The sequence below is a fragment of the Convolutriloba macropyga genome, chromosome 10 (genome assembly GCF_964194025.1).
Source record: "Convolutriloba macropyga chromosome 10, txConMacr16.3, whole genome shotgun sequence".
In the NCBI taxonomy this organism is placed as follows: domain Eukaryota; kingdom Metazoa; phylum Xenacoelomorpha; order Acoela; family Convolutidae; genus Convolutriloba; species Convolutriloba macropyga.
This window is the reverse complement of record NC_134477.1, coordinates 10290936-10305438: the sequence shown is the minus strand read 5'-3', so window position 1 is coordinate 10305438 and position 14503 is coordinate 10290936. Positions and strand designations below refer to the sequence as shown.

The following is a 14503-nucleotide window of genomic DNA, read 5'->3' as shown; positions in this document are numbered from 1 at the left end:
GCAGGAGATACATCGGCTGGTCAAACAGATGCAAGAACAACAGTCCACTCCCAAACTACTGTGGGAGGAAGCACAGCTGGACCGACAACTGATCAGACTACCAAACTTAAACAGCAGACAACAAGCCAAGAAAATAGATCAACGACAGCAGCTCATGTTCAAAGTACTTCAGGAGGGTCTACAACTGAAAAATCATCAGTGCAATCCACGAGTGATATTCGGTCTACACCGAGACAGACTTCAGCCGGGCAATCAGATCAAAGAGCTACGACTAGCAGCCAAACAACCGCAGGAGATACTTCGGCTGGTCAAACAGATGCAAGAACAACAGTCCACTCTCAAACTACTGTGGGAGGAAGCACAGCTAGACCAACAACTGATCAGACTACCAAACTTGATCAACAGACAACAAGCCAAGAAAGCGGGTCAACGACAGCGGCTCATGTACAAAGTACTCCAGGACGGTCTACAACCGGAGAATCATCTGTGCAATCCACGACTGACATTCACTCTACTCCGAGACAGATGTCAGCCGGGCAATCAGATCAAAGAGCTACGACTAGCAGCCAAACAACCGCAGGAGATACTTCGGCTGGTCAAACAGATGCAAGAACAACAGTCCACTCTCAAACTACTGTGGGAGGAAGCACAGCTAGACCAACAACTGATCAGACTACCAAACTTGATCAGCAAACAACAAGCCAAGAAAGCGGATCAACGACAGCGGCTCATGTTCAAAGTACTCCGGGACGGTCTACAACCGGAGAATCATCTGTGCAATCCACGACTGACATTCACTCTACTCCGAGACAGACGTCAGCCGGGCAATCAGATCAAAGAGCTACGACTAGCAGCCAAACAACCGCAGGAGATACTTCGGCTGGTCAAACAGATGCAAGAACAACAGTCCACTCTCAAACTACTGTGGGAGGAAGCACAGCTAGACCAACAACTGATCAGACTACCAAACTTGATCAACAGACAACAAGCCAAGAAAGCGGGTCAACGACAGCGGCTCATGTACAAAGTACTCCAGGACGGTCTACAACCGGAGAATCATCTGTGCAATCCACGACAGACATTCAGTCTACTCCGAGACAGTCTTCAGCCGTACAATCAGATCAAAGAGCTACGACTATCATCCAAACAACCGCAGGAGATACTTCGGCTGGTCAAACAGATGCAAGAACAACAGTCCACTCTCAAACTACTGTGGGAGGAAGCACAGCTAGACCGACAACTGATCAGACTACCAAACTTGATCAGCAGACAACAAGCCAAGAAAGAGGGTCAACGACAGCGGCTCATGTTCAAAGTACTCCAGGACGGTCTACAACCGGAGAATCATCTGTGCAATTCACGACTGACATTCAGTCTACTCCAAGACAGTCTTTAGCCGGGCAATCGGATCAAAGAGCTACGACTATCATCCAAACAACCGCAGGAGATACTTCGGCTGGTCAAACAGATGCAAGAACAACAGTCCACTCTCAAACTACTGTGGGAGGAAGCACAGCTAGACCAACAACTGATCAGACTACCAAACTTGATCAGCAGACAACAAGCCAAGAAAGCGGATCAACGACAGAGGCTCATGTTCAAAGTACTCCAGGACGGTCTACAACCGGAGAATCATCTGTGCAATCCACGACTGACATTCGGTCTACTCCGAGACAGTCTTCAGCCGGGCAATCAGATCAAAGAGCTACGACTATCAGTCAAACAACAGCAGGAGATACATCGGCTGGTCAAACAGAATCAAGAACAACAGTCCACTCTCAAACTACTCTGAGAGGAAGCACAGCTAGACCCGCAACAGATCAGACTACCAAACTTGACCAGCAGACAACAAGCCAGGAAAGCGGATCAACGACAGCGGCTCATGTTCAAAGTACTCCAGGACGGTCTACAACCGGAGAATCATCTCTCAAATCCACGACTGACATTCGGTCTACTCCGAGACAGACTTCAGCCGGGCGATCAGATCAAAGAGCTACGACTATCAGCCAAACAACCGCAGGAGATACTTCGGCTGGTCAAACAGATGCAAGAACAACAGTCCACTCTCAAACTACTGTGGGAGGAAGCACAGCTAGACCGACAACTGATCAGACTACCAAACCTGATCAGCAGACAACAAGCCAAGAAAGAGGGTCAACGACAGCGGCTCATGTTCAAAGTACTCCAGGACAGTCTACAACCGGAGAATCATCTGTGCAATCCACGACTGACATTCGGTCTACTCCGAGACAGACTTCAGCCGGGCGATCAGATCAAAGAGCTACGACTATCAGCCAAACAACCGCAGGAGATACTTCGGCTGGTCAAACAGATGCAAGAACAACAGTCCACTCTCAAACTACTGTGGGAGGAAGCACAGCTAGATCAACAACTGATCAGACTACCAAACTTGATCAGCAGACAACAAGCCAAGAAAGCGGGTCAACGACAGCAACTCATGTTCAAAGTACTCCAGGACGGTCTACGACCGGAGAATCATCTGTGCAATCCACGACTGACATTCGGTCTACTCCGAGACAGTCTTCAGCCGGGCAATCAGATCAAAGAGCTACGACTATCAGTCAAACAACCGCAGGAGATACATCGGCTGGTCAAACAGATTCAAGAACAACAGTCCACTCTCAAACTACTCTGAGAGGAAGCACAGCTAGACCGACAACTGATCAGGCTACCAAACTTGATCAGCAGACAACAAGCCAAGAAAGAGGGTCAACGACAGTGGCTCATGTTCAAAGTACTCCAGGACGGTCTACAACCGGAGAATCATCTGTGCAATCCACGACTGACATTCGGTCTGCTCCGAGACAGTCTTCAGCTGGGCAATCAGATCAAAGAGCTACGACTATCAGCCAAACAACCGCAGGAGATACATCGGCTGGTCAAACAGATGCAAGAACAACAGTCCACTCCCAAACTACTGTGGGAGGAAGCACAGCTGGACCGACAACTGATCAGACTACCAAACTTAAACAGCAGACAACAAGCCAAGAAAATAGATCAACGACAGCAGCTCATGTTCAAAGTACTTCAGGAGGGTCTACAACTGAAAAATCATCAGTGCAATCCACGAGTGATATTCGGTCTACACCGAGACAGACTTCAGCCGGGCGATCAGATCAAAGAGCTAGGACTATCAGCCAAACAACCGCAGGAGATACTTCGGTTGGTCAAACAGATGCAAGAACAACAGTCCACTCCCAAACTACTGTGGGAGGAAGCACAGCTAGACCGACAACTGATCAGACTACCAAACTTGATCAGCAGACAACAAGCCAAGAAAGCGGATCAACGACAATGGCTCAAGTTCAAAGTCCACCAGGACGGTCTACAACCGGAGAATCATCTGTGCAATCCACGACTGACATTCGGTCTACTCCGAGACAGACTTCAGCCGGGCAATCAGATCAAAGGTCTACGACTATCAGCCAAACAACCGCAGGAGATACATCGGCTGGTCAAACAGATGCAAGAACAACAGTCAACTCTCAAACTACTGCGGGAGGAAGCACAGCTAGACCGACAGCGGATCAGACTACCAGTCTTGAACAGCAGACAGCAAGCCAAGAAAAAGGATCAACGACAGCAGCTCATGTTCGAAGTACTTCAGGAGGGTCTACAACTGGAAAATCATCTGTGCAATCCACGACTGACATTCGGTCTTCTCCGAGACAGACTTCAGTCGGGCAATCAGATCAAAGAGCTACGACTATAGGCCAAACAACAGCAGGAGATACTTCGGCTGGTCAAACAGACGCAAGAACAACAATCCACTCACAAACTACTGTGGGAGGAAGCACAGCTAGACCGACAACTGATCAGACTACCAAACTTGATCAGCAGACAACAAGCCAAAAAAGCGGGTCAACGACAGCGGCTCATGTTCAAAGTACTCCAGGACGGTCTACAACCGGAGAATCATCTGTGCAATCCACGACAGACATTCGGTCTACTCCTAGACAGACTTCAGCCGGGCAATCAGATCAAAGAGATACAACTATAGGCCAAACAAACGCAGGAGATACTTCGGCTGGTCAAACAGACGCAAGAACAACAGTCCACTCACAAACTACTGTGGGAGGAAGCACAGCTAGACCGGCAACTGATCAGACTACCAAACTTGATCAGCAGACAACAAGCCAAAAAAGCGGGTCAACGACAGCGGCTCATGTTCAAAGTACTCTAGGACGGTCTACAACCGGAGAATCATTTGTGCAATCCACGACTGACATTCGGTCTACTCCGAGACAGATTTCAGCCGGGCAATCAGATCAAAGAGCTACGACTATCAGCCAAAAAACCGCAGGAGATACTTCGGCTGGTCAAACAGATGCAAGAACAACAGTCCACTCTCAAACTACTGTGGGAGGAAGCACAGCTAGACCGACAACTGATCAGACTACCAAATTTGATCAGCAGACAACAAACCAAGAAAACGGATCAACGACAGCGGCTCATGTTCAAAGTACTCCAGGACGGTCTTCAACCGGAGAATCATCTGTGCAATCCACGACTGACATTCGGTCTACTCCGAGACAGACTTCAGCCGGGGAATCAGATCAAAGAGCTACGACTATCAGCCAAACAACCGCAGGAGATACATCGGCTGGTCAAACAGATTCAAGAACAACAGTCCACTCTCAAACTACTGTGGGAGGAAGCACTGCTAAACCGACAACTGATCAGACTACCAAACTTGATCAGCAGACAACAAGCCAAGAAAGCGGATCAACGACAATGGCTCAAGTTCAAAGTCCACCAGGACGGTCTACAACCGGAGAATCATCTGTGCAATCCACGACTGACATTCGGTCTACTCCGAGACAGACTTCAGCCGGGCAATCAGATCAAAGGTCTACGACTATCAGCCAAACAACCGCAGGAGATACATCGGCTGGTCAAACAGATGCAAGAACAACAGTCAACTCTCAAACTACTGCGGGAGGAAGCACAGCTAGACCGACAGCGGATCAGACTACCAGTCTTGAACAGCAGACAGCAAGCCAAGAAAAAGGATCAACGACAGCAGCTCATGTTCGAAGTACTTCAGGAGGGTCTACAACTGGAAAATCATCTGTGCAATCCACGACTGACATTCGGTCTTCTCCGAGACAGACTTCAGTCGGGCAATCAGATCAAAGAGCTACGACTATAGGCCAAACAACAGCAGGAGATACTTCGGCTGGTCAAACAGACGCAAGAACAACAATCCACTCACAAACTACTGTGGGAGGAAGCACAGCTAGACCGACAACTGATCAGACTACCAAACTTGATCAGCAGACAACAAGCCAAAAAAGCGGGTCAACGACAGCGGCTCATGTTCAAAGTACTCCAGGACGGTCTACAACCGGAGAATCATCTGTGCAATCCACGACAGACATTCGGTCTACTCCTAGACAGACTTCAGCCGGGCAATCAGATCAAAGAGATACAACTATAGGCCAAACAAACGCAGGAGATACTTCGGCTGGTCAAACAGACGCAAGAACAACAGTCCACTCACAAACTACTGTGGGAGGAAGCACAGCTAGACCGGCAACTGATCAGACTACCAAACTTGATCAGCAGACAACAAGCCAAAAAAGCGGGTCAACGACAGCGGCTCATGTTCAAAGTACTCTAGGACGGTCTACAACCGGAGAATCATTTGTGCAATCCACGACTGACATTCGGTCTACTCCGAGACAGATTTCAGCCGGGCAATCAGATCAAAGAGCTACGACTATCAGCCAAAAAACCGCAGGAGATACTTCGGCTGGTCAAACAGATGCAAGAACAACAGTCCACTCTCAAACTACTGTGGGAGGAAGCACAGCTAGACCGACAACTGATCAGACTACCAAATTTGATCAGCAGACAACAAACCAAAAAAACGGATCAACGACAGCGGCTCATGTTCAAAGTACTCCAGGACGGTCTTCAACCGGAGAATCATCTGTGCAATCCACGACTGACATTCGGTCTACTCCGAGACAGACTTCAGCCGGGGAATCAGATCAAAGAGCTACGACTATCAGCCAAACAACCGCAGGAGATACATCGGCTGGTCAAACAGATTCAAGAACAACAGTCCACTCTCAAACTACTGTGGGAGGAAGCACTGCTAAACCGACAACTGATCAGACTATCAAACTTGAACAGCAGACAACAAGCCAAGAAAGCGGATCAACGACAGCGGCTCATGTTCAAAGTACTCCAGGACGGTCTACAACCGGAGAGTCATCTGTGCAATCCACTACTGACATTCGGTCTACTCCGAGACAGACTTCAGCCGGGCAATCAGATCAAAGAGCTACGACTATCAGCCAAACAACCGCAGGAGATACTTCGGCTGGTCAAACAGATGCAAGAACAACAGTCCACTCTCAAACTACTGTGGGAGGAAGCACAGCTAGACCGACAACTGATCAGACTACCAAACTTTATCAGCAGACAACAAGCCCAAAAAGAGGGTCAACGACAGTGGCTCAATTTCAAAGTACTCCAGGACGGTCTACAACCGGAGAATCATCTGTGCAATCGACGACTAACATTCGGTCTACTCAAAGACAGACTTCAGCTGGGCAATCAGATCAAAGAGCTACGACTATCAGCCAAACAACCGCAGGAGATACATCGGCTGGTCAAACAGATGCAGGAACAACAGTCCACTCTCAAACTACTGTGGGAGGAAGCACAGCTAGACCGACAACTGATCAGACTACCAATCTTGAACAGCAGACAACAAGCCAAGAAAGCGGATCAACGACAGCGGCTCATGTTCAAAGTATTCCAGGACGGTCTACAACCGGAGAATCATCTGTGCAATCCACGACTGACATTCGGTCTACTCCGAGACAGAATTCAGCCGGGCAATCAGATCAAAGAACTACGACTATCAGCCAAACAACCGCAGGAGATACTTCGGCTGGTCAAACAGATGCAAGAACAACAGTCCACTCCCAAACTACTGTGGGAGGAAGCACAGCTAGACCGACAACTGATCAGACTACCAAACTTAAACAGCAGACAACAAGCCAAGAAAGCGGATCAACGACAGCGGCTCATGTTCAAAGTACTCCAGGACGGTCTACAACCGGAGAATCATCTGTGCAATCCACGACTGACATTCGGTCTACTCCGAGACAGACTTCAGCCTGGCAATCAGATCAAAGAGCTAAGACTATCAGCCAAACAACAGCAGGAGATATGTCGGCTGGTCAAACAGATGCAAGAACAATAGTCCACTCTCAAACTACTGTGGGACGAAGCACAGCTAGACAGACAACTGATCAGACTGCCAAACTAGAACAGCAGACAACAAGCCAAAAAAGTGGATCAACGACACCGGCTCTTGTTCAAAGTACTCCAGGACAGTCTTCAACTGGAGAATCTTCTGTGCAATCCACGACTGACGTTCGGTCTACTCCGAGGCAGACTCCAGCCGGGCAATCAGATCGAGGAGCTACGACTATCAGTCAAACAACCGCAGGAGATATTTCGGCTGGTCAAACAGATGCAAGAACAACAGTCCACTCCCAAACTACTGTGGGAGGAAGCACAGCTAGACCGACAACTGATCAGACTACCAAACTTGAACAGCAGACAACAAGCCAAGGAAGCGGATCAACCACAGCGGCTCATGTTCAAAGTACTCCAGGACGGTTTACAACCGGAGAATCATCTGTGCAATCCACGACTGACATTCGGTCTACTCCGAGACAGACTTCAGCCGGGCAATCAGATCAAAGAGCTACGACTATCAGCCAAACAACCGCAGGAGATACGTCGGCTGTTCAAACAGATGCAAGAACAATTGTCCACTCTCAAACTACTGTGGGACGAAGCACAGCTAGACCGACAATTGATCAGACTACCAAACTTGAACAGCAGACAACAAGCCAAGAAAGCGGATCAACGACAGCGGCTCATGTTCAAAGTACTCCAGGACGGTTTACAACCGGAGAATCATCTGTGCAATCCACGACTGACATTCGGTCTACTCCGAGACAGACTTCAGCCGGGCAATCAGATCAAAGAGCTACGACTATCAGCCAATCAACCGCAGGAGATACTTCGGCTGGTCAAACAGATGCAAGAACAACAGTCCACTCCCAAACTACTGTGGGAGGAAGCACAGCTAGACCGACAACTGATCAGACTACCAAACTTGAACAGCAGACAACAAGCCAAGAAAGCGGATCAACGACAGCGGCTCATGTTCAAAGTACTCCAGGACGGTCTACAACCGGGGAATCATCTGTGCAATCCACGACTGACATTCGGTCTACTCCGAGACAGACTTCAGCCGGGCAATCAGATCAAAGAGCTACGACTATCAGCCAAACAACCGCAGGAGATACGTCGGCTGGTCAAACAGATGCAAGAACAATTGTCCACTCTCAAACTACTGTGGGACGAAGCACAGCTAGACCGACAACTGATCAGACTACCAAACTTGAACAGCAGACAACAAGCCAAGAAAGCGGATCAACGACAGCGGCTCATGTTCAAAGTACTCCAGGACGGTCTACAACCGGAGAATCATCTGTGCAATCCACGACTGACATTCGGTCTACTCCGAGACAGACTTCAGCCGGGCAATCAGATCAAAGAGCTACGACTATCAGCCAAACAACCGCAGGAGATGCATCGGCTGGTCAAACAGATGCAAGAACAACAGTCCACTCTCAAACTACTGTGGGAGGAAGCACAGCTAGACAGACAACTGATCAGACTGCCAAACTAGAACAGCAGACAACAAGCCAAAAAAGTGGATCAACGACACCGGCTCTTGTTCAAAGTACTCCAGGACAGTCTTCAACTGGAGAATCCTCTGTGCAATCCACGACTGACGTTCGGTCTACTCCGAGGCAGACTCCAGTCGGGCAATCAGATCGAGGAGCTACGACTATCAGTCAAACAACCGTAGGAGATATTTCGGCCGGTCGAACAGATGCAAGAACAACAGTCCACTCCCAAACTACTGTGGGAGGAAGCACAGCTAGACCGACAACTGATCAGAATACCAAACTTGAACAGCAGACAACAAGCCAAGAAAGCGGATCAACGACAGCGGCTCATGTTCAAAGTACTCCAGGACGGTATACAACCGGAGAATCATCTGTGCAATCCACGACTGACATTCGGTCTGCTCCGAGACAGACTTCAGCCGGGCAATCAGATCAAAGAGCTACGACTATCAGCCAAACAACCGCAGGAGATACGTCGGCTGGTCAAACAGATGCAAGAACAATAGTCCACTCTCAAACTACTGTGGGACGAAGCACAGCTAGACCGACAATTGATCAGACTACCAAACTTGAACAGCAGACAACAAGCCAAGAAAGCGGATCAACGACAGCGGCTCATGTTCAAAGTACTCCAGGACGGTATACAACCGGAGAATCATCTGTGCAATCCACGACTGACATTCGGTCTGCTCCGAGACAGACTTCAGCCGGGCAATCAGATCAAAGAGCTACGACTATCAGCCAAACAACCGCAGGAGATGCATCGGCTGGTCAAACAGATGCAAGAACAACAGTCCACTCTCAAACTACTGTGGGAGGAAGCACAGCTAGACAGACAACTGATCATACTGCCAAACTAGAACAGCAGACAACAAGCCAAAATAGTGGATCAACGACACCGGCTCTTGTTCAAAGTACTCCAGGACAGTCTTCAACTGGAGAATCCTCTGTGCAATCCACGACTGACGTTCGGTCTACTCCGAGGCAGACTCCAGCCGGGCAATCAGATCGAGGAGCTACGACTATCAGTCAAACAACCGTAGGAGATATTTCGGCTGGTCAAACACATGCAAGAACAACAGTCCACTCTCAAACTACTGTGGGACGAAGCACAGCTAGACCGACAATTGATCAGACTACCAAACTTGAACAGCAGACAACAAGCCAAGGAAGCGAATCAACGACAGCGGCTCATGTTCAAAGTACTCCAGGACGGTTTACAACCGGAGAGTCATCTGTGCAATCCACGACTGACATTCGGTCTACTCCGAGACAGACTTCAGCCGGGCAATCAGATCAAAGAGCTACGACTATCAGCCAAACAACCGCAGGAGATAAGTCGGCTGGTCAAACAGATGCAAGAACAATAGTCCACTCTCAAACTACTGTGGGACGAAGCACAGCTAGACCGACAATTGATCAGACTACCAAACTTGAACAGCAGACAACAAGCCAAGAAAGCGGATCAACGACAGCGGCTCATGTTCAAAGTACTCCAGGACGGTATACAACCGGAGAATCATCTCTGCAATCCACGACTGACATTCGGTCTACTCCGAGACAGACTTCAGCCGGGCAATCAGATCAAAGAGCTACGACTATCAGCCAAACAACCGCAGGAGATGCATCGGCTGGTCAAACAGATGCAAGAACAACAGTCCACTCTCAAACTACTGTGGGAGGAAGCACAGCTAGACAGAAAACTGATCAGACTGCCAGACTAGAACAGCAGACAAGCCAAAAAAGTGGATCAACGACACCGGCTCTTGTTCAAAGTACTCCAGGACAGTCTTCAACTGGAGAATTCTCTGTGCAATCCACGACTGACGTTCGGTCTACTCCGAGGCAGACTGCAGCCGGGCAATCAGATCGAGGAGCTACGACTATCAGTCAAACAACCGTAGGAGATATTTCGGCTGGTCAAACAGATGCAAGAACAACAGTCCACTCTCAAACTACTGTGGGACGAAGCACAGCTAGACCGACAATTGATCAGACTACCAAACTTGAACAGCAGACAACAAGCCAAGGAAGCGAATCAACGACAGCGGCTCATGTTCAAAGTACTCCAGGACGGTTTACAACCGGAGAATCATCTGTGCAATCCACGACTGACATTCGGTCTACTCCGAGACAGACTTCAGCCGGGCAATCAGATCAAAGAGCTACGACTATCAGCCAAACAACCGCAGGAGATACGTCGGCTGGTCAAACAGATGCAAGAACAACAGTCCACTCTCAAACTACTGTGGGAGGAAGCACAGCTAGACAGACAACTGATCAGACTGCCAGACTAGAACAGCAGACAAGCCAAAAAAGTGGATCAACGACACCGGCTCTTGTTCAAAGTACTCCAGGACAGTCTTCAACTGGAGAATCCTCTGTGCAATCCACGACTGACGTTCGGTCTACTCCGAGGCAGACTGCAGCCGGGCAATCAGATCGAGGAGCTACGACTATCAGTCAAACAACCGTAGGAGATATTTCGGCTGGTCAAACAGATGCAAGAACAACAGTCCACTCCCAAACTACTGTGGGAGGAAGCACAGCTAGACAGACAACTGATCAAACTGCCAGACTAGAACAGCAGACAACAAGCCAAAAAAGTGGATCAACGACACCGGCTCTTGTTCAAAGCACTCCAGGACAGTCTTCAACTGGAGAATCCTCTGTGCAATCCACTACTGACATTCGGTCTACTCCGAGACAGACTTCAGCCGGGCAATCAGATCAAAGAGCTACGACTATCAGCCAAACAACCGCAGGAGATACGTCGGCTGGTCAAACAGATGCAAGAACAATAGTCCACTCTCAAACTACTGTGGGACGAAGCACAGCTAGACCGACAATTGATCAGACTGCCAAATTTGAACAGCAGACAACCAGCCAAGAAAGTGGATCAACGACAGCGGCTCATGTTCAAAGTACTCCAGGACGGTATACAATTGGAGAAACACCTGAGCAATCCACGATTGACATTCGGTCTACTCCGAGACAGACTCCAGCCGGGCAATCAGATCAAGGAGCTACGACTATCAGCCAATCAACCGCAGGAGATACATCGGCTGGTCAAACAGATGCAAGAACAACAGTCCACTCTCAAACCACTATGGGACGAAGCACAGCTAGACAGACAACTGATCAGACTGCCAGACTAGAACAGCAGACAAGCCAAAAAAGTGGATCAACGACACCGGCTCTTGTTCAAAGTACTCCAGGACAGTCTTCAACTGGAGAATCCTCTGTGCAATCCACGACTGACGTTCGGTCTACTCCGAGGCAGACTGCAGCCGGGCAATCAGATCGAGGAGCTACGACTGTCAGTCAAACAACCGTAGGAGATATTTCGGCTGGTCAAACAGATGCAAGAACAACAGTCCACTCCCAAACTACTGTGGGAGGAAGCACAGCTAGACAGACAACTGATCAGACTGCCAGACTAGAACAGCAGACAACAAGCCAAAAAAGTGGATCAACGACACCGGCTCTTGTTCAAAGCACTTCAGGACAGTCTTCAACTGGAGAATCCTCTGTGCAATCCACTACTGACATTCGGTCTACTCCGAGACAGACTTCAGCCGGGCAATCAGATCAAAGAGCTACGACTATCAGCCAAACAACCGCAGGAGATACGTCGGCTGGTCAAACAGATGCAAGAACAATAGTCCACTCTCAAACTACTGTGGGACGAAGCACAGCTAGACCGACAATTGATCAGACTGCCAAATTTGAACAGCAGACAACCAGCCAAGAAAGTGGATCAACGACAGCGGCTCATGTTCAAAGTACTCCAGGACGGTATACAATTGGAGAAACACCTGAGCAATCCACGATTGACATTCGGTCTACTCCGAGACAGACTCCAGCCGGGCAATCAGATCAAGGAGCTACGACTATCAGCCAATCAACCGCAGGAGATACATCGGCTGGTCAAACAGATGCAAGAACAACAGTCCACTCTCAAACCACTATGGGACGAAGCACAGCTAGACTGACAACGGGTCAGACTGCGAAACTTGGACTGCAGACAACAAGCCAAGAAAGCGGATCGACGACAGCTGCTTATGTTCAAAGTACTCCAAGACGGTCTACAACCGGAGAATCATCTGTGCAATCCACGACTGACATTCGGTCTACTCCGAGACAGACTTCAGCCGGGCAATCAGATCAAAGAGCTACGACTATCAGCCAAACAACCGCAGGAGATACTTCGGCTGGTCAAACAGATGCAAGAACAACAGTCCACTCTCAAACTACTGTGGGAGGAAGCACAGCTAGACAGACAACTGATCAGACTAACAAACCTGAACAGCATACAACAAGCCAAGAAAGCGGATCAACGACAGCGGCTCATATTCAAAGTACTTCAGGACGGTCTACAACTGGAGAAACACCTGAGCAATCCACGATTGACATCCGGTCTACTCTGAGACAGACTCCAGCCGGGCAATCAGATCAAGGAGCTACGACTATCAGCCAATCAACCGCAGGAGATACATCGGCTGGTCAAACAGATGCAAGAACAACAGTCCACTCTCAAACCACTATGGGACGAAGCACAGCTAGACTGACAACGGGTCAGACTGCGAAACTTGGACAGCAGACAACAAGCCAAGAAAGCGGATCGACGACAGCTGCTTATGTTCAAAGTACTCCAAGACGGTCTACAACCGGAGAATCATCTGTGCAATCCACGACTGACATTCGGTCTACTCCGAGACAGACTTCAGCCGGGCAATCAGATCAAAGAGCTACGACTATCAGCCAAACAACCGCAGGAGATACTTCGGCTGGTCAAACATATGCAAGAACAACAGTCCACTCTCAAACTACTGTGGGAGGAAGCACAACTAGACCGACAACTGATCAGACTACCAAACTTGAACAGCAGACAACAAGCCAAGAAAGCGGATCAACGACAGCGGCTAATGTTCAAAGTACTCCAGGACGGTCTACAACCGGAAAATCATCTGTGCAATCCACGACTGACATTCGGTCTACTCCGAGACAAACTTCAGCCGGGCAATCAGATCAAAGAGCTACGACTATCAGCCAAACAACCGAAGGAGATACATCGACTGGTCAAACAGATGCAAGAACAACAGTCCACTCTCAAACTACTGTGGGGGGAAGCACACCTAGACCGACAACTGATCAGACTACCAAATTTGAACAGCAGACAACAAGCCAAGAAAACGGATCAACGACAGCGGCTTATGTTGAAAGTACTCCAGGACGGTCTACAACCGGAGAATCATCTGTGCAATCCACGACTGACATTCGGTCTAATCCGAGACAGACTTCAGCCGGGCAATCAGATCAAAGAGCTACGACTATCAGCCAAACAACCGCAGGAGATACTTCGGCTGGTCAGCGAGATGCAAGAACAACAGTCCACTCTCAAACTACTGTGGGAAGAAGCACAGCTAGACCGACAACTGATCAGACTAACAAATCTGAACAGCAGACAACAATCCAAGAAAGCGGATCAACGACAGCGGCTCATATTCAAAGTACTCCAGGGCGGTCTACAACCGGAGAATCATCTGTGCAATCCACGACTGACATTCGGTCTACTCCGAGACAGACTTCGGCCGGGCAATCAGATCAAAGAGCTACGACTATCAGCCAAACAACCGCAGCAGATACTTCGGCTGGTCAAACAGATGCAAGAACAACAGTCCACTCTCAAACTACTGTGGGAGGAAGCACCGCTAGACCGACAACTGATCAGACTACCAAACCTGAAC

General features: G+C 49.0%; 1 protein-coding gene across 1 annotated transcript in view; it reads left to right on the top strand.

Annotated features, from left to right (window-relative positions):
- Positions 1–14503, top strand: part of LOC142347912 (uncharacterized) — a 138859-nt gene that overhangs the window by 44586 nt on the left and 79770 nt on the right. Inside the window, exons 47-74 of the mRNA XM_075399075.1 lie at positions 406–552; positions 982–1110; positions 1267–1470; positions 1555–1992; positions 2113–2280; positions 2419–2552; positions 2628–2856; positions 2995–3183; positions 3283–3431; positions 3492–4350; positions 4417–4584; positions 4723–4871; positions 4932–5790; positions 6433–6584; positions 7272–7518; positions 7603–7806; positions 8737–9052; positions 9548–9852; positions 9907–10056; positions 10465–10683; positions 10768–10917; positions 11038–11490; positions 11611–12351; positions 12472–12927; positions 13048–13503; positions 13642–13875; positions 13930–14163; positions 14218–14421. Coding sequence (XP_075255190.1) covers positions 406–552; positions 982–1110; positions 1267–1470; positions 1555–1992; positions 2113–2280; positions 2419–2552; positions 2628–2856; positions 2995–3183; positions 3283–3431; positions 3492–4350; positions 4417–4584; positions 4723–4871; positions 4932–5790; positions 6433–6584; positions 7272–7518; positions 7603–7806; positions 8737–9052; positions 9548–9852; positions 9907–10056; positions 10465–10683; positions 10768–10917; positions 11038–11490; positions 11611–12351; positions 12472–12927; positions 13048–13503; positions 13642–13875; positions 13930–14163; positions 14218–14421 — 8343 coding nt within the window. The remainder of the gene's footprint in view (positions 1–405; positions 553–981; positions 1111–1266; positions 1471–1554; positions 1993–2112; positions 2281–2418; positions 2553–2627; positions 2857–2994; positions 3184–3282; positions 3432–3491; positions 4351–4416; positions 4585–4722; positions 4872–4931; positions 5791–6432; positions 6585–7271; positions 7519–7602; positions 7807–8736; positions 9053–9547; positions 9853–9906; positions 10057–10464; positions 10684–10767; positions 10918–11037; positions 11491–11610; positions 12352–12471; positions 12928–13047; positions 13504–13641; positions 13876–13929; positions 14164–14217; positions 14422–14503) is intronic.